General features: G+C 35.5%; 1 protein-coding gene across 3 annotated transcripts in view; it reads right to left on the bottom strand.

Moving 5' to 3' along the window:
- Nucleotides 1-25,579, bottom strand: part of FAM227B (family with sequence similarity 227 member B) — a 212,363-nt gene that overhangs the window by 148,686 nt on the left and 38,098 nt on the right. For all 3 annotated transcript variants that reach the window (XM_059890867.1, XM_024998054.2, XM_059890866.1), the window contains exons 10-11: nucleotides 22,791-22,917; nucleotides 12,412-12,549 (exon numbers count right to left, since the gene is read on the bottom strand). In XM_059890867.1, coding sequence (XP_059746850.1) covers nucleotides 12,412-12,549; nucleotides 22,791-22,917 — 265 coding nt within the window. The remainder of the gene's footprint in view (nucleotides 1-12,411; nucleotides 12,550-22,790; nucleotides 22,918-25,579) is intronic.

Genomic DNA, 25,579 nt, shown 5'->3' with positions numbered 1-25,579 from the left:
TTCTTTATAGTTCATCTGTCACATCCATACATGATTACTGGAAAAACCATGCCTTGGCTAGACGGACCTTTGTTGGCCAAGTAATGTCTCTGCTTTAATAATACGCTATCTAGGTTGGTCACAACTTTCCTTCCAAGGAGTAAGCGTCTTTTAATTTCATGGCTGCAGTCACTATCTGCAGTGATCTTGGAGTCGAGAAAAACAAAGTCTGTCACTGTTTCCACTGTTTCCCCATCTATTTGCCATGAAGTGATGGGACCGGATGCCACGATCTTAGTTTTTTGAATGTTGAGTTTTAAGCCAACTTTTTTCACTCTCCTTTTTCACTTTCATCAAGAGGCTCATTAGTTCCTCTTCACTTTCTGCCGTAAGGGTGGTGTCATCTGCATATCTGAGGTTATTGATATTTCTCCCAGCAATCTTGATGCCAGTTTGCGCTTCATCCAGCCCAGTGATTCTCATGATGTACTCTGCATATAAGTTAAATAAGCAGGGTGACAATATACAGCCTTGACATACTCCTTTCCCGATTTGGAACCAGTCTGTTGTTCCATGTCCAGTTCTAACTGTTGCTTCCTGACCTGCATACAGATTTCTCAAGAGGCAGGTCAGGTGGTCTGGTATTGTTTGAAAGTTCAAATTTTATTATTGGCCATGACAAAAGCACCCATACATAAAGATTACTGCACTATTCTTTAATTCTTGTAGCAGAGACACTTCCATGTCCTGCAAAATGTGTGCTCCCTATTCCACAGTATATAGCTATTACTAGGTATCACTTTCTCAACCAGAATTTTTGACAGCCCTTCTTATACCTAGTGTAGCCATGGTTTGCTCTTACTAATGTTATGTGATTGAGGTCATATAGGTAACTTCTAAACCAAGACTTCAATGAGTGCATCTCTATTCCTCTTTTATTCTATTAATTCTATTGACTGTGAAATTTTATAGGGTGGTGACTGTGGATCACTGAATCCGTATGTGCAGGAGAGGGACTCATTAACCACTAACTAATGCAATATCTTGTAAGACAGCTTTAAATATAGGTTAAGGTTTTAAAGAAATATGAGGCTCAAAGTTCAAATAAAAACAAAGATTTGAACAAGCTTCCACCCCAGAGTTCCTAGTAGTTATAGTTTAAGCAGCTCTACAGGAAAAATTACTTATAAAAAAATAAGAGCACTTCTTTATGCAATTCTTCTCTTTTTAAAGTGCTACAATTGCCCTTTTAGTTCCCATGCAAAAAACAGTGGTGTGTAATAGACCTGTGCTTCCCCACTGGAGACTCAGTTTCTTTCGTAGGATCAGAAGTTCTAATTCTTTGCTATCACTGTACCTCTGGGCCACTCTGGCCCCACAGTGTGGGTTTTGCAGTTCTCCAAATGACTGCTTACTATTTCTAGAGGTATCCATATACATAACCGGGGAATAAGTGAGATTTCTCCCCCAGTCTTCTCCATCCTTCTTTGGGTTCAATGCCTGGGTCAGGAAGATCCCTTGGAAGAGGGCATGACAACCCACTCCAGTATTTTTGCCGGGAGAATCATATGGACAGAGGAACCTGGCGGGCTACAGTCCATAGGGTTGCAAAGAGTCAGATACCAATGAAGCGACTGAGCACACATATATACTAACAGCTTTCCTCCTTCTTTCTCACTTATTAAAATTTGATCTCAGGAAGGAATCTAAACACTCATTCACATTAGTCATGAAAGAGGACATAAGGCCATGGTAATTTTCCTAGGTTAAAACTCTTATCCTATGATGAAAATTTTAAGCCTTAATACACTTACAAGCCTGTAAAATTAAATGTCTGAGAGGCTCTATGTGAAGTAGTTAAAAGTTCAGGCTCTAAGGCCAGAATTTCCTGAATCTGAATTCATGTTGTTGTTCAGTCGCTAAGTCATGTCTGACTCTGCAACCCTGTGGACTGCAGCATGCCAGGCTTCCCTGTCCTTCACCTTCACTTTCTGAATTCATATTCCACCATTTATAGTTTATCTGACCTTGGGCAATTTACTTAATTTATGTTTCAGTTTTCTCATTTTATAGTTTATAATAAAAGCAACCTATTACATAAGAATATTAATAACATGGCTCTAATAATTTAACACATTTTATCAAGTACATAGTTCAAATTGAAGATTTCCCTAAATTTAAAAAAAAGTATTAAAATTTAATTTTGAGCAGTATATGAAAATAATTCATAATTAAACCTCTAACCTGCCATAATATCCCAGACTTAGATGCCTTATCCAGAAACAGAAAATGATTTTTTTTAGAATCTAATATAAAAAGTATTTTTCAAATATTTATAGGCAAATAAAACAGATGAAGCATTTCGTAAAGATGTTCCATTAACACAAAAATCAGGAGTGTTTGAACAAAGACAATTTTTATGTTTTTCCAAATTTTTAAAATTATTTCATTAAAAATAAAGGATAAAAATCTCTTTAAAGCATGGTAGTACACCACTTAGAGCAATTCTATATTTTAGATTGCAGAAAATGGATACTGCAAAATAATAACTTCTAAGAAAACTAGAACTATCATGAAATACCCCAGAGAAGGAAATGGCAAACCATTCTAGTATTCTTGCCTGGAGAACTCCATGGACAGAGGAGTCTGGTGGACATAGTTAATGGGGTCGCAAAGAGCCAGACACAACTGAAAGCCTAACACACATACACACATCATGAAATAACACATAAATAAACAATTCTTGGAACAAAGTAATTGAGATAAAAGCTCATAAGCAGTATTTCCCTTAATAAGAGAAAAACACTTTCAGTGGTTGCTATAAACTCTGAGACCACATAAGTATATTCTCTTGGCGGCCAGAAATATTGGTCAATATCAGCTGATTATTTAAAATTTTTGAATGTTGACTATGATTGAACACTGAAATATAAAACAGTTTTACATATGTATTATTTATGTAAAGAATGTAAAAAAACAATGTTATATATTACAGAAAGAAAGAAAGCCATAATCATTACCTTTGGGGAGGGAGAGACAGATTTAGGGATGGTACAAAAGATCTGTAAATAAAAGACTTGAAAAACAAATATGGCAAATTGCAAATATTTGTTATGTGCGGGAAGTATTTTCTATACTTTCCTAAATGGTTAAATAAAATATAAAAATAAAAGCAAATCTAAAAAGAAACCCCATGTAAAGTATTGGGATAAATATAACCACTTTGATCTACCTCTCAACTCTAAGTAAAATAACTATGAAACATACAAATAGGAAAATCTGCATGAGCACCAGAAATTAAATACAAAATCTGATATAGAAACCTATGAAATAGGACCAAATTTTAAAATGTTTTTAATAATAAGTATACTTTACCACATGATAGGAAAGTATACACGAGGAATACTCAATAGATCCACATCCCCACTGGCAGAAACTTACTTAGAAAACCAAAGCACCACTGAAATGAGATGCTTATTGGGGAATCCAAAGAGATGCCCCTTACTCGAGGTCACTTTAGAGACACCCGGTAGAATGATAACCTCCACAGTATAAAACATGATGTTGAAAACCATGATTTTCCCTAGGGACTTGATTTTTTGCTTTCAATCTCACTTCCAGGGCCCTTTCAATAGTCACTTAACACAAAACTGTTCTTGATTTACAAAACATATACCAGATGAGTAGCTTGTAGAAGACTATCCTACTTTTTACAATTGATCCGTACATATTTTCATTTTTTATGAGGCAAAAGAAGGCAACTTTAGTCTGTCAAAGTACTCCATGTGAAAACAGAATCTGAGGCCTTTCTCTGGAGATTTTATTTCCTTAATGTCAGGGGATATTCTCCAACGGTGAAATGAAACTTTTTCCTTAAATATCTGAAACAGTGTCACTTTCCCTCCCTCTTCAATTTAGTCTTATAAGTTGTCTATGTCTTACTGGAAACATTTGGCTAAAATCTTTACTAGGTCTACAAAAGAGCTTAGGGAGATCCAAGAATATTAACTAAATTTTGGCATTGTGAAAGCTTATGAAAATTATCAAGACATGTTTTAGTGACATTTTTAAAATTTAAAGATAAATTTTAAAATATTGGAATATCTAAATAAAGTAAAAGTAAAAACTAAATTTTATTGATTAACTGTATAGGAAGAAAAAATAGGTTGGTTTAGACTCCTCTATTAAGACTAAATAACAAGATAATGAAGCAGTATCTAGTTTTATAGGAAAATGTGATTTGACACTTTTGATATTTAAATTGAAAAATAAACTCAGTATTTAAACAAAACATTTAATTTATATCAGTCTGACTCTCCCATAGATAAAAGCTATGAATTCTTGAGAGTGTTAAAAGAAAGGGCACTAACCACTGGCAGAGGATGAGATGCTTAGATAACATCACTGACTCAAAGGATATGAATCTGAGCAAACTCCAGGAGATAGTGAAGGACAGAGAAGCCTGGCATCCTGCAGTCTATGGGGTTGCAGAGTCAGACATGACTTAACAACTGAACAGCAACCACTTGAAGATACCAGGGAAAGACTAAAAGCAGACAGAAAAAGGAGGGGGAATTGAACCGTCTAACATGGAGCCTGTAGGATTCTCATCAAGAAAAAAATGGGGAGAGGACTGAAATCCATAGAATTAGAAATGAAAAAGGAGCAGTTACAACTGACATCACAGAAATACAAAGGATCATGAGACTACTACAAGCAACTATATGCCAATAAAATGGACAACCTAGAATTCTTGAAAGATACAATCTTCTAAGACTGAACCAGGAAGAAATAGAAAAGATGAATGGATCAATCACAAGTACTAAATTGAAACTGTGATTTTAAAATTTCCAACAAATAAAAGTCCAGGACTAGATAGGTTCACAGTCAAATGCTATCAAAGATTTCAAGAAGAGTTAACATCTATCCTTCTCAAACTATTCCCCAAAATTGCAGAGGATGGAACACTCCCAAGCTCATTCTATGAGGCCACCATCACTGTGATACCAAAACCAGACAAAGATGTTGCCAAAAAAGAAAATTACACGCCAACGTCACTGATGAACACAGATGTAAAAAATCCTCAACGAAATATGAGAAAACCCAATCCAACAACACATTAAGAGAAACATACACCATGATCAAGTGTGATTTACCCCAAGGATGCAAGGATTCTTCAACATAAATATATCAGTACGATACATCATGTTAACAAACTGTAGAATAAAAGCCATATGATCACCTCAATATATGCAGAAAAAGCTTTTGACAAAATTCAATACCTATTTATAATAAAAACTCTCCAGAAAATGGGCCTAGAGGGAACATAACTCAACATAATAAAGGCCATGTATGGGAAACCTACAGCAAACATCATTCTCAGTGGTGGAAAACTGCAAGCATTTCCTCTTAGATTAGGAATAAGATAAGGATATCCACTCCCACCACTTTTATTCATTCTTCAAAAAGTAAACAATTGGAAAAAATATGTAAAACAATGATTTTCATGTGTTGGACTACAGGCAACACTGGACAGTAATCCCCGCCCCTCAGCCAAGAGAAGAAAACCTAAAGAAGGAACACTTGTCTGTTTTTGTCTCTAAAAAAGAAATTTCAGGCCACAGTGCAAGTGGTGGGAATCCAAACAGAACTGATTTGAAAAATAAAATTTAGCATGCAGGTAGGTCAGGGAAAGCTAAAATTCACAGGTCAGCATAACATAGATGAGACAGAAGCACATACAGAGCAATCTGGAGCTCTTTGGAAGGTTATCCTTAAATTTTTGCCTGAGGTTGGTTTTAAAAAAAACACAGGAAGGAGCAGACAGAACAATGCCTGGGGCTCGGAGGAAGCTCATGTTCCAGACAGCCAGATGGGAAATCTGCAATACACAGAGCATGGAGTAGAACACTAAAGAAGAGAACTGTCTCAGCAGGGGAAGCAAGTTAGGCTAAACAAAAGACTTCTCTGGTTCCACCTAATGAAGCTTAAAATAAAGCCTCAAATAGACCAAAATATTTCTAAGTATTAATAACTAGACTGCATCACAGAAGAAAAACACTCAAAAATATATAAAGGAATAAAATAAAAACTCACAAAACTACAAAGTTTACTTAAGAAGAAACTGATCATTTGATCACTATATCTATTAGAGAAATTGAACTTTTTTATCTGACCAAAAAAATCTGACCACAGAGAACTTTCCAGACCCAGATGGCTTCATTGGGTGAATTCTACCAAATATGTAAAGAAGAATAAATAACAATTTTACACTAACTCTTAGAAAAGAGAAGAAGGGCAAACATTACACTTATTACTAAAATGTGATAGGATAGTACAGAAAAGAAAACAAAATTTTAGCAAACTGAATTCAGTAGTACATGAAAAGGTTAATATATAATTGCCAAATGGGATTTATCCCAGGAATGCAAGGTTGGCTTAACATTTGAAAAATCAATCAATATAATTCACTATATCAAAAGACTAGAAAAGAAAAACAATATGTTCATCTCAACAAATGCTAAAAAGCATTTGTCAAAATTCTACATATATTGTTATAAAAAGAACAAGAACAACAAAAACTTCTCAGCAAACTAGAAAGAAAATGAAACTACCCCAACCTGATAAAAGACATCTATAAAAATCTTTGGCAAAAATTTAACATTTTCATCTAAGATCAAGAATGAAGCAAGGATGTCCACTCTTAGCACTTTTAGTCAACATCTTCTTAAATATCTTAACCACAGGCAAGTAAAACACATTAAAGGCTTATAGATTGAAAAAAAATGCTCTTTATTCTCAGATGACATGAATGTCCATGAAGAAAATCTTAAGAAATCTAAGAAGGCTACTAAAAATAATAAGAAAGTTTAGTAAGATTGCAGGGTATAAAATCAACACAAAAGTATTTTTCTATCATATTTTCTATGTATTATCAATGAAAAATTAGGAACTGAAATTAAAAATACCATGTGCAATATTACTTGAGAGATGTGTGCAGCATCTACACAGAAAAAATACTGGAAAATATTGCTGAGGTAAATGAAATAAGTCCTAAATAGATGAAATCTTCTATGTTCATGGAGTGGAAAATCAGTATTGTTAACATGTCAGTGCTTCTTGAGTTGACAGATTTAACCTAATTTCAATTAAAATTTCAGAGTATATAAAATACTGATAAGTGGTTTAAAATTATACAGAAAAGACAAGACTCTGGATAACCAAAATAATTTTTTTAGAAGAACAAAGGTGGAGAATTTATAGTACCTGACTCCAAGACATGTTATAAAACTACATTTATCAAGGTAGTTTAGTATTGGCATCACCGAAACAAAAGTTAGAGTACAAGTGTGTATTTAGGCACAGGCCAATACAAGTGTTGTCAAAAGCTTTTTTGACAAAAGTTCCAAGATAATTCAATGGGCAAAGATAATCTTTTCAACAAATGGTTCTAGAACAATATGCAAAGAAATGATCCTCAATGCTTACTTCACATAATTTTCAAAAATTATTGAAAATGAATTAGAGTCCTCAATGTAAGAGCTACAGCTATAATCTATAAAATTATATACTATAAAATTTCTAGTGAAGTAAGCCAGAAGGAAAAACACCAATACAGTATACTAACGCATATATATGGAATTTAGAAAGATGGTAACAATAACCCTGTGTATGAGACAGCAAAAGAGACAGTGATGTATAGAACAGTCTTATGGACTCTGTGGGAGAGGGAGAGGGTGGGAAGATTTGGGAGAATGGCATTGAAACATGTAAAATATCATGTATGAAACGAGTTGCCAGTCCAGGTTTGATGCACGATACTGGATGCTTGGGGCTAGTGCACTTGTACGACCCAGAGGGATGGTATGGGGAGGGAGGAGGGAGGAGGATTCAGGATGGGGAACACATGTATACCTGTGGTGGATTCATTTTGATATTTGGCAAAACTAATACAATTATGTAAAGTTTAAAAATAAAATAAAATTAAAAAAAATAATAAAAAAAATAAAAAACAAAATTGAAGTATTAGAAATACAAAAAAAAAATAAATAAAATTTCTAGAAGAAAATATGGGAGAAAATCTTGACTGAAATTAAGCTTCATAAAAAATTCTTGAATATGAAACAGAAAGTACAAACTATATTGGAAAAAATGATAAATTTGATTTCACCATACTATATAATTTTGTCTTAAAGACACTATTATAAAATAAAAAGGGAACTACAGATTATAAAAGAATATTTATAAAATCTATATCTGTTAAAGAACTTATATCTAGAATATATAAAGAACTGTTATAACAGAATTAAAAGAACACAAACAACCCAAATAAAAATAGCCAAAAGACTAAAATAAACACTTCAGCAAAGAAGACCTACAGATGGCAAATAAGCACATGAAAAGAAGCTCATCATAATTAGTTATTAGAGAAATCAGAATAAAACCTAACTAAGTACCAGTATCAGAGAAGGCAATGGCAACCCACTCCAGTGTTCTTGCCTGGAGAATCCCAGGGACAGAGGAGCCTAGTGGGCTGCCGTCTATGGGGTCGCACAGAGTCGGACACGACTGAAGCGACTTAGCAGCAGTAGCAGCAGCAAATACCAGTATAACCCACAAGAATGGATAAAATTAAAAGATTATACAAAGTGTTAACAAGGAAGTAGAGTATTAATATAACTTGTATCCTGGTAGGAAGTAAAATTTTAGATAAATTTGGCAATTTCTTAAAATGCTGTAATGCACTTCCTATAATACCCAGACTTCCACTACTAGATGTTTACAAAAGATAAATGAAATTCTATGTTTACACAAAGACTTGTAATGAATATTAACAGCAGCTTTACTTATAACAGCTTATAGGTAAGCTTACAATAACTTATCTTGGAAACAATGCAGATGTCTACCCACCTGTGAACAGATAAAGAAATTGTGGTATATCCTTACTATGGACTTAGCAAAATACAGGGTAACAAACTATTAATACATGCAACAAGATGAATGAATCTCAAAATAATTATGCAGAGTAGAAAATGCCAACAAAAGATAGCACATGTTCTATGATTTCATTTACATAAAATTCTAGAAAATGCAAACTAACCTGTACTGACAAAGCTCACAGGAGTAATTGCCTGGGGATTGAGGAGGGAGGAATTACAAAAAAAAGTCTAAGAAACTTTTGGGAATGGTGGATATGTTTCCTATCTTGAAAGTTGTGATAGTCTCATGAGTTTATATATATGTCAAATTGTCAAATTTTATATTCTAAATATGTGTGGTTTATTGTACATCAATTAGACCTCACTCAATAAAGGTGAAATAAACCATGTCGTTATTTGGAGCAAATATCCTAACACTAGATAATGTGAGGCCATTATTTATGTAGATCTTCTAACATATGTGACAACAATAGCACAAAGGACAAAGAGGACTAGAGTACATGTAATTATCCTTCTCCAAGTTCCTACATTTTAGTGAAATAGGATAACATTAACTTTAAGTAGGATTTCAATAATTTAAGGATGTGTTTGAAATCATTAAGGCAATTACAAAAAATACAAAGAGGTAATATGCAAATAGCCAATAGAGTAATAAAAATGGAATACTAAAAATATTTGATTAACCAAATGAAGATAAAGAAGGGGAACTGAAGAACAAAAAAGAGGAACAAACAGGAACATGGTACAACAAACCTAACCATAGTTATGTTGAACTAACTCAATAGTTATATTGAATGTAATGAAGTAATCACTCCAATTAAAAGGAAGAAATTTTAAGACTTAAAGAAACCCCAAGATTCAACTATATCTCATTTATAAGAGGTACACTGTAAACATAAAACACAAAGAAACTGTAAGTAAAATGTTGGGAAAAGAGGCACTATGCAGACCACAAACATAAGCAAGCTGAAGTGGCTGTATTAATAACAGACAGAATAGCACTCAGTGGAATTATCATAGATACAAAGAAACATAATGATTAAAGGGAAAACATAATATGTAAATGTATATGTACCAAATAACTTAAAAATACATAAAGCAAAAATCAACAGAATTAAGGAGAGAAATAGATAATTCTACAACTGTAGTTGGAGATCTTAATATCACCTCTCAGAAATAAACAGAACAATTAAATAAAATATCATAAAGATACAGAACCAGAGTTAGCAAACTTCTTCTATGAAGGGCCAGATAATCCAATATTTTAGGCTTTGTGGGCTGCATATGACCTCTGTAGTATATTCTTTAATGTTTTGTTATTTTACAGCCCTGAAAACGGAAAAATCATTCTTAGCTCATAGGATATATAAAAATAGGCCAGATAGTTTACTGAACCCTGATACAGAAGATCTAAAGTGCAAAGTGAAAGTGAAGTCGTTCAGTTGTGTCCAAATCTTTGGGACCCTGTGGACTGGAGCCCACCAGGCTCCTCCATCCATGGAATTTTTCAGGCAAGAGTACTGGAGTGGGTTGCCATTTCCTTCTCCAGAGGATCTTCCCCACCCAGGGATTGAACCCGGGTCTCCCGCATTGCAAGCAGACGCTTTTATCATCTGCGCCACGATAAACCACCTTGATCTAATTGAGACAAAATAATTGCAGAATATATATTCTTCTCATGTGCACACGGAATGTTTACCAAGACAGATCATGTACTGTAGAACAAATCTCAGTGCACTACAAAAGACTGTACAGATCACTATTTTTAAAAGTAGAAATCATTATTTTTAAAAGTAGATCAGATCACTATTTTTTAAAGTAGAAATCAGTAATTTTAAGATATCCAGAAAAACCCTAAATTTTTAAAAATTAAGTAATACACTTCTAAATAACCCATGGATCAAAATAGAAATTATACTGGATATTAGAAAATATTCTGAATTAAATGACAATGAAAATATAACATCAAAATATGCAGAAAGTAGCTGAAACAGTAATTGGGGAAATTTATAGCTTTAAATGCTTATATAAAAAAAGAGAATGATAAAACAAATAGAACAAATTCAAACAACAGGTGGATAAAGAATATATGGGAGTTCCTTACACTATTTTTACCACTTTCCTATAAGTTAAAACTTCAAAAAATTAAAAGTCCCTTAATTTTCTATTTAGCCAACTTATTTTTCACATGTAAAACTAAGAAGCAAAAAGAGATGTTTGAGATTGGGTCAAAATAGTAAATTATCTCTCTTTCTATACAAAATAACAAATACGTATGAAGTTCTATAAAAACAAGGGTAACATTAGCAAATAAGAAATTTCACATAACTACTAAAAGACAGAATGCTATCTATAGAGATAAGAGTGGCAAAAAATCAAAGCACTAATCAGAAAAGCAGTAATTAATCAATTAAACAATTTTAGAATAAAAAACTAACTGAAGAGAGAGTTTTCAGAAGAGTAGGTTGAGGAGGTTAGTCCCTCCTTCCACCAGCCTATATCAAGAAGTATAATGGAAAGGTATTTCCCTTTACACTAGGAGTTCTTATCTTTGCCTGCAAATTGAAGTCATCTGAGTACCTTTAAAAAATATACTGAGTCTGAGATTCTGTTTAGTCGGTCAGTAATGAGGCCTGAGCACCAGACCAGGGTTTAGTATTGAAATATAGTATAAATTAGAGAGACATGAGCTTGCCTTAAAGTGCTTTTTAATATAGAGTAATTAAGAAGTTTGGTCTTATCTCAGAAATTTGGCAGGTATAAGAGAACACAAAAATATATCCATGTGAATTGGTATTTCAAGTAGTCTGTAAGTGGATTATCTAAAAAGTGAGCATTTGGAAACAAAATACTGGAATCTAACTATCTCCCTTTGTAACAAATATAATAATGGAAATTTAAAAGTACTAGATAAAAGCAGGTAGATTGTGTTTTCATATTAGGTTAAGTAAGCCCTGATAAATATGCCCCAAAACTGACACTCTACAAAGGCATTATTTAAATTTACTGAATAAAACATTTTAAGCTTATCTATTGGTAAAATACATTACTAACCAGTTAGCAATACAGCCAAAAAGTAAGAGTATTTGTAGCATTCTTATACATGAGAAGTTCCCTGAAATTAATATTAAAATCATAATAAGTGTAAATGAGAAAAGGACTTAAGTACATGTAATTTTTATAATGAAAAACTAAAAACATAAAGCAGTATTCAAATTAATATAATACCCATCTATAGTGAAGTGAAAGTGGCTCAGTCGTCTCCGACTCTTTGCGACCCCATGGCCTGTAGCCTACCAGGCTCCTCCCTCCATGGGATTCTCCAGGCAAGAGTACTGGAGTGGGTTGCCATTTCCTTCTCCACCCATCTATAAATTAAATGTTATTTTAAGACTCTCACCAGAAAGTAAGTCATTAAAAAATTCTGATAAATGAATAATGATATATTTGATTTTGGCTATTTCAGTAAGCAATATATAATAAATTTACTTACAAGCTGATATCTGTTCTTGATTTCTTGCAATCATGTCCTTTATAGATTTTGAAGGCATTTTCTTGCTACCATGAATGGTGGTTGTGGAGAGTTCTTTCAGTTTCCAGTGGGTCCAAAATCCTTTTTGAGGTGGTAAACCTGTTAATACAAAATGTATATTTAACCAAAGAAATTACTATTTTAAAAACATCTGTTGAAGCCTTTTTTTGAGTATTATGCATTTAATTCTCACAACAGTCCTGTGAGAACTGCCAGTCTTAGGTTTCAAATGAGGGAATCTCTATACAGAAATGTTAATGTCTTACCATATAAGACAGTGAATCAGAAAAGAGATAAACATGATATATACCCTTCTGACTCAAAAATACAAGCTAAGTTCATAAACAGACATAAGGGAAGATTAACATTGTGAAAACTTGAAAGGACCTAAATATCCAACGATAGTACATCCAAACAGTGGATCATGAAGTATCCATAAAAAGTTACCTTGTAAGTATTTATTAACATATAAAAGTAATCATAGAATTGTTTTTATGTGAAGGACAATTTTACCTTATACAGATGTGTGACTGTAGCTTAATTGTTAACATGATTGCCTCTGAGCAACAATCAATAGATGATTACATTAAAATTTTTTCCCTCTCTGTATCTATTATTTTCAAAATAATGTTTTTGACTAGATTATAACACTCTAAAATTTAAAAATAAATTCTATTTAAAAAGTTCCACTTTTGTTCCAAAAGCTGTGTAGGGTTGAATAATTGATTTAACCACACAAAACATTTATATCCTCAGCAGTAAAAATGAGAACAATATAAATTCCTTAGTATACTTCATATGCTTATTCTGATGGTTAATTGAGTATGTATATGTTAAAGCATTCAGTAACTGGGAAACATGAATATAAAAACAAACATAAAATATAATAAACATATTAACATACACTGACATACTCATAAAATATATCCAATATTTTCCCAGTAGTGAGCATTCAATGAGGATTATTTGTTGTATTTTGATATCAAATTGGAATTTTTGAAGTGTTTTTAAATTTGGTCATTGCTTATTTTATATTAGTTGCCACTAGATAAAATATTCAAAACAATTCATTTGAATGTTTCTCAATATTGTCTGTGTTTTAAAATATATGGTATATTAGTGGAAAATCTGGGGTATAGGAAGGTCAACAGATCGGGATATTTAAAAGATAGTTTCTTATTGAATGGGGGATCAATGTCAGAGTAGGAAGACATGGAGCTCACTTCTCACAAACACATCCAAAATATATCTACACATGGAAGACAACTTAAAAAACAAAAACAAAAACAAAAAACCAACTAATTGGAAACCAGCAGGATATCTTTTATAAAGCCAAAACTGCAAGAAAGATCTCCATGTAACTGGGCAGAATTACAGGGGGAGGGGAAGGCGTTAGGGTGGGACCAGCGCCCCTGGAGGGGTATGGAAGAGAAGGTCCACACACGTGCATCCTTGCCCCGGGGAGGCCCCCTTGTCTGCCGGGAAATCCACTGAGACAGATGGGAGAGCTGGAGAAGCCTAGACTCTACTTGTGAGGCGGGTGTGTATGTCAGATTGCTAACAATCAGAGCAGCGAGAGACTTGCACAGATGGCAGCCACCTCATCACACTTCCCAGTCCAAAGGGCAAATGCCTAGTTCCGCTCACTCCACACCACGGCCTGGCAGGGGATCAAGAGAAAGAGGCAGTCTAGTTGCTAGAAGTGGGACTGCTGACTTACGCAGTAGCTCTAGTTTTCATTCTTGATGAGCCTCCATACTGTTCCCCACAGTGGCTCTACCAATTTACATTTTGACCAACAACAAGGGTTCTCTTTTCTTCACATCCTCATCAATATTTGTTATTTGTAGTCACTTTGAAAATGGCCATTCTAACAGGTGTGAGGTGATATCTCATTGTAGTTTTGACTAGCATTTCCCTGGTGATTAGTGATGCTGAACATCCTTTCCTGTACTTGTTGGACATCAGTATGTCTTCTTTGGAAAAATGTCTTCAGTTCCTCTATTTTAAAAATCACATAGTTTTTGTTTGTTTGTTTGTTTTGCTATTGAGTTCCTTTTAGCTTTTGGGTATCAATCCCTTATAACATATGATTTGCACATATATTTAATAAATTCATTTTGCATTTTGTTGATTTTTTTTTTTTACTGTGCAGAAGCTTTTTAGTTTGATGTAGTTTCACTTACTGATTTTTGCTTTTGTTGCTTGTGCTTTTGATATCATATCCAAAAAATTATTGCCAAGACATATAAGGAGCTTTTCCACTATGTTTTCTTCTTAAGAGTTTTATGGTTTCAGTTCTTTCCTCCATTTGAAGTTAATTTTTGTGAGTGATATAGAAAAAGCAAGGGAATTCCAGAAAAACATTTGCTTCATTGACTACACTAAAGCCTCTGACTGTGTGGATTACAACAAACTGGAAAACTGTTAAAGAGATGCGAATACCAGACCACCTTACCTGCCTCCTGAGAAACCTGTATATAGGTCAAGAAGCAACAGTCAGAACCAGACAGAGAACAACAGATTGGTTCAAAATTGGGAAAGGAGTATGTCAAGGCTGTATTTTGTCACTCTGCTAATTTAACTTATATGCAGAGTACATCATGCAAAATGCCACACTGGATGAATAGTAAGCTGGAATCAAGAATTGCTGGGAGAAATATCAACAGACTCATACATGCAGATGCTACCACTCTAATGGCAAAAAGCAAGGAAGAACTAAAGAGCCTGCTGATGAGGGTGAAAGAGGAAAGTGGAAAAGCTGGCTTAAAACTCAACATTCAAAAAACTAAGATCATGGCATCCAGTCCAATCACTTCATGGCAAATAAAAGGGGAAAAAGTATAAACAGTGACAGATTTTCTCTTCTTGGGCTCCAAAATCACTGCAGATGGTGACTTCAGCCATGAAATTAGAAGACAGTTGCTCCTTGGAAGAAAAGCTACTACAAACCTAGGCAGCATATTAAAAAGCAGAGATGTCACTTTGTTGACTAAGTTTCATACAGTCAATGCTATGGTTTTTCCAGTAGTCATGTATGAATGTGAGAATTGGACAATAAGAGGCTGGGCACTGAAGAACTGATGCTTTCGAACTGTCGTGCTTGAGAAGATTCGTGAGAATCCCTTGGACAGCAAGGAGATCAAACTAGTCAATCCTAAGGAAAATCAACTCTGAATATTCATTGGAAGGACTGATGCTAAAGCTCCAATACTTTGGCCTCCTGATGCAAAGAGCTGACTCAATTTAAAAGACCCTGATGCTGGAAAGGATTGAGGGCAGGAGGAGAAGCACATGACAGAGGATGAGATGGTTGGATGGTATCACTCGATGGATGTGAGTTTGAACAGACTCTGGGAGATACTGAAGGACAGGGAAGCCTGTGTGCTGCAGTCCACGGGGTTGCAAAGAGTCGGACACAACTTAGCAACTGGATGACAATAAGATAGGAGTCAAATTTCATTACTCTACATGTGGTGATTCAGCTTTCCCAACGCCATGTATTGAAGAGATGATCATATTCCTATTGAGTATTCTTGGCTTCTTTGTCAAATATTAGTTGACTGCGTTTGTGAGGGTTTATTTCTGGGTTCTCACTCTTCTTCCATTGGTCTGTGTGGCCTTTTTTGTTTAATTTCCATGTTTCACTCAAATTACATATCTGATCATACATGTTATCCATCTTTTCCACTTGAGCATTTACCACATTACTCATAGGTAGTTGAAATTTTCTGTCTAATATTCTAATACCTGTGCCTTATCTAAAACTGGTTCTGATTATTTATTTGTCTTTTGATAGGTAGTTCTGTTTCTGGGGTGAGTTTTATCTCCATTCCTTCGCTAAGGGCAGCTGGATTTGCTGCCCTTCCTCCCTGCAACCTCTCTCCCTCCTCCTGCTGTGACTTAAAGCTTGTTGTTGTTAACACAAAGGAGATGGAAGAGAAGGGTCCAGGCAAGGCTTAATGCCTTTTTTGTAGTGGTTTCTCTTATATTCCCCCAGGCTTTCTCAAGACTGTCATACCATCCTCAATTGTTACTTATAAAATATCTGGAGAGAAACTTGTAATGTCAACTTCCTCCTTGTTTATGAAGCTCCTAAGTATCCTATATGGTCACATTAGACCATACTCAGCTGTAAGTAATTCATTAGAAATTTTGGCTAAATTCTTCTTACTGCCTTTTTAATGCATCTAGCTGCATCTGTCCCACGTGAGCAAGTGCTGACATCTGGTCTTCCCTTGGAGGCACCTGTCTTTCTGTAGATTTTGGGTTGACTGCCTTGGAACCTCTGATGGGCTCAAGGAAAGTTTCAAATTTGCAGGTAGTTTAGTGTTTTCAGGTAGAAGAGTGGAAGTAATATTTTAGTTTTTTACATCCTAAGCAGAAGCCAGAAGTCAGAGCACAAAACTTCATCTTACTCATTGTAAAGCTGCCACATAGGACAGTCATAAAGCTTGTGCTAAAACCTAGCCAATCATACAAAATCTTAATGTGTCTCTATATTAGGCAGAAGTATCCTCCAAAGTCTTCCATATCTTAATGTTCCCAAATGGTGACTATGTTATGTTACACGGCAAAGAGGAATTAAGGAAGCAGACAGAATTAAGTTAATAACTGGCTAGCCTTAAAATATGGACAGTATGCTGGCTTGTCCAGGTGAACCTAATGTACTCAGAAGAGTCATAGATATGGAAGAGGGAAGTAGAAGAGTCAGTATTAGAATGATGCAATATGAGAAAGATGACTAGTCATTGTGGGCTTTGATGATGAAAGGCTATGAGGCAAAGAATGGAAACAGCTTCTGAAAAGCTACAAAGAGATTTTCCCTAGAGCCTCTAGAATAACACAGCTCTCCCAACATCTTGGTTTTACCCTAGTGAAACTCATTTTGGACCTATGACTTTCAGAACTCTAGGATAATATACTTACGTTGCTTTAAACTAAGTAGTAATCTGCTGCATCAGTAATAGGAAACTAACACAAGCTCTGGTGCTTTTTTCTTATTGTATATGAGGATCTCTAGGCTTCCCATGTGGCTCAGTGGTAAAGAATCCACCTGCCAATACGTGTTCCATCCCTTGGTTGGGAAGGTCCCCTAGAGAAGGAAATGGCAACTGACTCCAGTATTCTTGCCTGGGAAACCGCATGGGCAGAGAAGCCTGGTGGGGCTACAGTCCATGGTGTTGCAAAGAGTCGGACATGATTTAGCAACCAAACAACAACAAATAAGGAACTCTGGTAAAAAAAAAAAAAAATCTGTGAAAAACGAACCAAAATGAAAGCCAACTGACAATGTAAGTAATCAAACTGGATATAACGCAAAGAAACAAATAAAGCTATGAATCATCTTTTAAAAAAGGAATTTTTCATATATTAACGAGGAGAAATTAAGTATTTTAGATCTATGATATAAATATTTCTCCAACAAAGAAATAAGAAAAATGTCTTTTTAAATTCCTTCAACAAGTGCTCTAGCCAAAACAAAATAATCAATCACAATTGAGAGATAAAATCATAGTAAAAGGTGAAAAGGTCATTTATGAGCATAGAACTCAGAAAACATGTGAGTCTTGATAGATATGCAATGTGAGAAAAAGCATTGTGACAGAAATCTGTACAAACACATTCATGTCAAATAAATCACAGAGGCTCTAGTGCAGCCACCACTACTGCCTTTGTTTTCAACTTAAATTCTTATCCATGCATAAAAATAAAAATGAACAATTATGTACAGGTCAGTGAATCTTTTCAAGTTTAATACATGGCGTGCAAGTTACCAGCCCTCAGAAACAAAATATTCAGCTTGTAACACCATGGATTAGTTTTGTCAGATTTTGAACTTTGTATCAAAGAACTCATACAGGATCTACCTTTTTGTGCCTGGTCCCTCAACCTTGTTTGTGTGATTTGTTTACTACTGTATACGATTGTAGTTCACTCATCCTCATTGCTGGCAGTATTTCATTATATGAATACTCCACAGTTTATCTAAATTTTATATTATTGTGGGCATTTGAACAGTAGATTTTGATTATTATATGAATAGCATTGCTATGAACATTTTGTTCTTTTGGTATACAGAAATATGTAGATTTCTGGAGGTTATGTACCTGAGAGTCCAAATTTAATATATGTTTAGCTTTAGTAGATTTTGGTAGTTGTCCAGAATATTCATATAATTCCACCTGCATAGCTACCTTTTATCTTAAGAAAATGCAGGTTTGAATTTTTTTTAACTCTGAGATGAGTGTAGATTTACATGTACTTGCAACAAATAATACAGAGAGATCCCTGTGCCATCTATGTAGTTTCCCACAAAGGTAACACCTTGTAAAGCTATAATATGATACCACAATCAGGATATAGACATTGAGGCTAAGGTACAGTTTCATCCCAAGGATTCCTTAAGCTTGCCATTTTAGCTACACCTACCCTTCACTTTAAACCATTTCTCTGCCTGATGTGAAGGAGAGGCAATAAACATCAATCCTTTCGCTATACAAATGTTTTCTCCTAAGGTGAAACAGCCCACAGAGAAGTACTGAAGCAAGTGTTCAACAGTGATAAATAGCCTATGTTGGAAGAATCAGTTCAGTTCAGTCACTCAGTTGTGTCTGACTCGTTGCGACCCCATGGACCGCAGCACACCAGGCTTTCCTGTCCATTACCAACTCCCAGAGTTTACTCAAACTCACATCCATCGAGTCAGTGATGCCATCCAACCATATCTGTCCCCTTCTCCTTCCACCTTCAATCTTTCCCAGCATCAAGGTCTTTTCCAATGAGTCAGTTCTTCACATCAGGTGGCCAAAGTATTGGAGTTTCAGCTTCAACATCAGTCCTTCCAATGAATATTCAGGACTAATTTCCTTTAGGGTGGACTGGTCAGATCTCCTTTGCAGTTCAAGGGACTCTCAAGAGTCTTCTCCAACACCACAGTTCAAAAGCATCAATTCTTTGGCACTCAGCTTTCTTTATAGTCCAACCTTAACATCCACACATGACTACTGGAAAAACCATAGCTTTGACTAGATGGACCTCTGTTGGCAAAGTAATGTCTCTGCTTTTTAACATGTTGTTTAGGTTGGTCTTTGCTGGTGGCTAAGGTGGTAAAAGTGTCTGTCCACAATGTGGGAGACCAGGGTTCGATCCCTGCGCCAGAAAAGGTCCCCTGGAGAAGGAAACTCACTACAGTACTCTTGCCCGGAAAATCCCATGGACAGAAGAGCTTGGTAGGCTACAGTCCATGGGGTCACAAAGAGTCGGATATGACTGAGTGACTTCACTTTCTTTCTTTCCTTTCTTCCTAGGTTGGTCATAACTTTTCTTCCAAGGAGCAAATGTCTTTTAATTTAATGGCTGCAGTCACTATCTGCAGTGATTTTGGAGCCCCCCCCCAAGATAAAGTCTGTCACTGTTTCCATTGTTTCCCCATCTATTTGCCATGAAGTGATGGGACCAGATGCCATGATCCTAGTTTTCTGGATGTTGAGTTTTAAGCCAACTCTTTCAAAGAATATGCATTTGCAAACAAATGTATTCAGGCTAGAAGTAAGAAAACTATCTATTCTGATATTTAAATCAGATATGGGATCTATATTTAGTGTTCTTGCCTTTAACTCAGGCAGTTCAAAGCAGAATGCTTTGAAGACCAATAGGGACAGGCTAAAGTAGACATCCCCAGTGGATTTACCTTATAAATCTCCTAACTCATTGCTATTGCTCATCTCAGCATATTACATACATTCATGCTTGAATACATCACAGAAACTAGTTAAAAGCATAACAGTTGCAAAAGAAGTATGAAAACTATATTTGCAGATGGTACGATAAATGACTTGAAAACCCTAGAATGAATGATAAAGCTCAAACAAAAGGATTAAGTAAGGAAGTGACTCATAATATTTACATACAGAAATCAATATGAATTTGGGGTGGGAACACAATGTAGTCTATAACAGGTCTGGAGGAAATCTGTTTTGTTCTTCACTTTTTCTCTTATGGTATTTTTTTTTTTTTGTCTGAATGATGTGCTCATTCTCTTTTTATTTCTTATATTTGAATTAGTTGGATTTTTCTCTGTAATTAGGAGACTCCTGTCTTATGTATTTTGATGGAGGGGGCTGGTGCTCCAGGTTATTTTCTAGAATTTACCTCCCACGGACTCCTTCCTTAAAACATGAAACATTTTCTTGTAGAAATGGTTTGGTTACTAAGAATTGACACAAAACAATTATAAAAGAGTAATCAAAGTTTGGACAGAAAGAGATTTTTCTCTCCAATACCATAGTTTTAAAACCTAAGTGCCTAAATCTCTAGCTAAGTACTCCAGGATGGAATTTTACTTCCCTTCAGTGTTTTGAGTTCTGCCACTCCTACTTATAATATAGTTTTAAGGGACTTTATTTCAGTCATACCTGAATGGTCTAGTGGTTTCCCTACTTTCTTCAATTTAAGTCTGAATTTGGCAATAAGGAGTTCATGATCTGAGCCACAGTCAGCTCCTGGTCTTGTTTTTGCTGACTGTATAGACTGTTGGAAAACTCAGCAGTGGCCACAGGACTGGAAAAGGTCAGTTTTCATTCCAATCCAAAAGAAAGCCAATGCCAAAGAATGCTCAAACTACTGCACAATTGCACTCATCTCACATACTAGAAAGTAATGCTCAAAATTCTCCAAGCCAGGCTTCAACAGTATGTGAACCATGAAATTCCAGATGTTCAAGCTGGATTTAGAAAAGGCAGAGGAACCAGAGATCAAATTGCCAACATCTGCTGGATCATCAAAAGAGCAAGAGAGTTTCAGAAAAAGTCTACTTCTGATTCATTGACTATGCCAAAGCCTTTGACTGTGTGGATCACAATAAACTGTGGAAAATTCTTAAAGAGATGGGAATACCAGACCACCTGACCTGCCTCCTGAGAAATATGTATGCAGGTGAGAAAGCAACAGTTAGAACTGGACGTGGAACAAGAGACTGGTTCCAAATAGGGAAAGGAGTACGTCAAGGCTGTATATTGTCACCCTGCTTATTTAACTTATATGCAGAGTACATTATGAGAAACGCTGGGCTGGATAAAGCACAACCTGGAATCAAGATTTCTGGGAGAAATATCAATAACCTCAGATATCAGATGACACCACCCTTATGGCAGAAAGCAAAGAACTAAAGAGCCTCTTGATGAAAGTGAAAGAGGAGAGTGAAAAAGTTGGCTTAAAACTCAACATTCAGAAAACTAAGATCATGGCATCTGGTCCCATCACTTCATGGGAAATAGATGGGGAAACACTGGAAACAGTGACAGACTTTATTTTTGGGCTCCAAAATCACTGCAGATAGTGACTGCAGCCATGAAATTAAGCTTGCTCCTTGGAAGAAAAGTTATGACCAACCTAGGCAGCTTATTAAAAAGTAGAGACATTACTTGTCCAACAAAGGGCTGTCTAGTCAAAGCTATGGTCTTTCCAGTAGTCATGTATGGATGTGAGGGTTGGACTATAAATAAAGCTGAGCACCAAAGAATGATGCTTTTGAACTGTGGTGTTGGAGAAGACTCTTGAGAGTCCCTTGGACTGCAAGGAGATCCAACCAGTCCATCGTAAGGAAATCAGTCCTGATTATTCATTGGAAGGACTGATGTTGAAGCTGAAACTCCAATACTTTGGCCACCTGATGCGAAGAACTGACTCATTGGAAAAGACCCTGATGCTGGAAAAGATTGGAGGTGGGAAGACAAGGGGACAATAGAGGATGAGATGGTTAGATGGCATCACTGACTCAATGGACATTAGTTTGAGTAAACTCTAGGAGTTGGTGATAGACAGGGAAGCCTGGTGTGCTACAGTCTATGGGGTCTCAAAGAGTCAGATACGACGGACTAAACTGAACTCCTACCTACACACACACACACACACATACATCATGATTCAAACATTTTTTCCCCTTGATTAATGATGGTATGTTATATAAATAATTCAGTTAGCTCTAGAATTTACCCAGTATTATCTGCTATAAAAATGCCAGCAGTGTTCTAAAAGAAGCAGCTTGAAATACTTCTCTTACAAATATAAAATATATATCATACAGTTTTCTTTCTGTGGCAGTTTTGGTTTCTACAAGAATTCCACTGCCTATAAAATTATTTGCCTTCTAAAGTTAATAAGTGATTAATTTTATTATAACAGAATTTTCAGAAGAAAATCATCATGATTTTGAAACACAGACATCAATATTCTGTTTTGTAAGACAAAGAACTACAAAATTTTTGACTAAACAAAACACTGCAATTCAAAAGTTTTAGGTACCAAAGTAGTGATCAAAACTTAAATAACATTCATACCTGACAACCAAAGAAAAATATTATTCCCTAGATCTTCTTTAAATTCATCATTAAAGAGATTACTGGATTCTGGAAATGCTTCCTGGAATGTTGCGTAGATAGCTTGTGCCAAACAATCAGGATACACCTACCAAAACAGAGCCATATTAAAATAATTTCATATTTCATGTAACATCTCAAATACCAAAGAAGTTATTGAGTTTTTGAAATATACATGTCCCTTTTTCTCCTTATAACTTGTTTTTGGCCTTTTTTGCCTCTTTGTACTTCCAACAACTGACGAATATGAACAAAGAAGAGTTGAAAATAAAGTCATATCAGTTTAGCTATTTGTTAGCATTTAGGGGAAAAAATTTAATTTGGATAAAGGATGAAGTTAACGGTTAAGGTTTAATGGTTCTATACTTATTTCATTTTACCTTGTTGTTGATATCCTCTTTCAGAAAAAGTATACCCTCTTTCTAGTCATTGTAATACAAAGTATATATACATTTAATTGAAGTATATTTGACATGTAATACTGTGTAAGTTTAAGGTGTACAACATGTTGCTATATTTGTATTTTGCAATATGATTACCACCACAGCATCAGCTAATACCTCTATTACATCACACAGTTATCATTTTGTGTGTGTGTGGTGAGAAATAAAAGCATGTTTTTAAATAATTTAAAGTCCATTTAGGTGAGTTAATGTAGCATAACCCCAATTATTATTGAGGTTATACTACATTGTTTGCTCCTTGGAATAAAAGCTTTCTTCTTGGAAGAAAAGCTATGACCAACCTAGACAGCATATTAAAAAGCTGAGACATTACTTTGCCAACAAAGGTCTATTTAGTCAGAGCTATGGTTTTTCCAGTAGTCATGTATGGATGTGAGAGTTGGGCTTTAAAGAAAGCTGCTGCTACTGCTAAGTCGCTTCAGTCGTGTCCAACTCTGTGCGACCCCATAGACGGCAGCCCACCAGGCTCCTCTGTCCCTGGGATTCTCCAGGCAAGAATACTGGAGTGGGTTGCCATTTCCTTCTCCAATGCATGAAGGTGAAAAGTGAAAGTGAAGTCGCTCAGTCCTGTCCAACTCTGAGCGACCCCATGGACTGCAGCCTACTGGGCTCCTCTGTCCATGGGATTTTCCAGGCAAGAGTACTGGAGTGGGGTGCCATCACCTTCTCCGAAAGAAAGCTGAGCACCAAAGAATTGATGCTTTTAAACTGTGGTGTTGGAGAAAACTCATGAGAGTCCCCTGGACTGCAAGGAGATCAAATCAGTCAATCCTAAAGGAAATCAGTCCTGAATACTCATTGGTGCTGAAGCTGAAACTCCAATACTGTGGCCACCTGATGTGAAAAACTGACTCATTGGAAAAGACCCTGATGCTGGGAAAGATTGAAGGTGGAAGGAGAAGGGGACAACAGAGGATGAGATGGTTGGATGGCATCACTGACTTGATGGACAAGAGTTTGAGCAAGCTCTAGGAGTTGGTGATGGACAAGGACGCCTGGCATGCTGCAGTCCATGGGGTCACAAAGAGTTGGACATGACTGAGTGACTCAACTGAACTGAACCCCAATTGTAAAGCCATGAGTGAATATCAACTAATATACAGTACTACCAGTATTCTATTAGACTTAAAGTCACTTGACTACTAAGTTTCTCTCGGGGAGTAACTATACACAGGAAGATACCAGATTTTTATGTTAAAGATTTAAAATATTCTATTTACTATTTTGGAAGGCTGGCAGACACCAGAAACTGGAAGATGCAAGAGATGATTTCTCCCTTTGGGTTTCTTAAAGAAATTAGCTGTGTTGATACTTTGATTTTAATCCCATAAGACTCATTTTGGACTTCTGATCTACATAACTGTAAAACAATGAATTTCCATTTCTTCAAGCCTCTAACTCCATGATGGTTTTTACACCAGCAACAGGAAACTAATATAGTCACCTACCTCAGCAGTGCTCAAATCTGCTGGTAAGTGATGGTATTCTTTAAAGAATTTCATTAGTTTTTTTGGGGTAGGGAAAAAGAGGCAGGCAAGAATGCTTTAAAAACACTGATATATTTAATTTTACTGAATCAGCCATGGACATATGCTACTGGAAAGAGTCACATGATTGTGGTATATAAAATTATGCTAGTAATTAAAAAATTGAACTAGGTAAGGAGAACTTTTACATTTTGTTTTCTGTGTATATCTCAGCTTTAGGAGATTCGTGGGAAAAGAGATAAAGTGTCAGATAGTGTTGGGAAATTTTCTGAGGGAATATCACTGTATGACATTGGAAGAAATGAAATAAAAACCATATGTTTAGATTCAATTAATTTATACTGAATAGTGAGACCTGAAGATAATTTTTTGATTCTTCTCAGATGAGCCAATTAGTAACAAAACTCCCAATTATTTGAATGAGTTAAAACAGAAATTAGTCAATGAGAGATGAGGCTCCACTTCTACTTAAACAGCCGCGGAGGTAATAGATATGTAGGGAGGTGGTCTGATAGACCACAGGGGGAAGGGTCCAATCACTAAGGTGTACATGTTATTTTTTCTCAGGTGAGGCTTTGAATCTTAGAAGTATTGAAATAACTTGGAAGTATTGAAATAACTTCTAATTTTTCCTTGGAAAATGCCACTGAAAATAGGGACTTCAGAAAAAATCAAGTTGTGATTTGAGAAGGATATAAAGACAACATCTTGATATCAAAAGGCACATCATCCCAAGGAGAACATTCGGACACTAAACGTAAGACTAGAAATTACAGAATGAGGGATATGTAACTGTGCC

The sequence above is a fragment of the Bos taurus genome, chromosome 10, assembly GCF_002263795.3.
Source record: "Bos taurus isolate L1 Dominette 01449 registration number 42190680 breed Hereford chromosome 10, ARS-UCD2.0, whole genome shotgun sequence".
Taxonomy (NCBI): Eukaryota; Metazoa; Chordata; class Mammalia; order Artiodactyla; family Bovidae; genus Bos; species Bos taurus.
The sequence above is the reverse complement of the archived record's forward strand: the minus strand, read 5'-3'. Positions and strand labels throughout refer to the sequence as shown.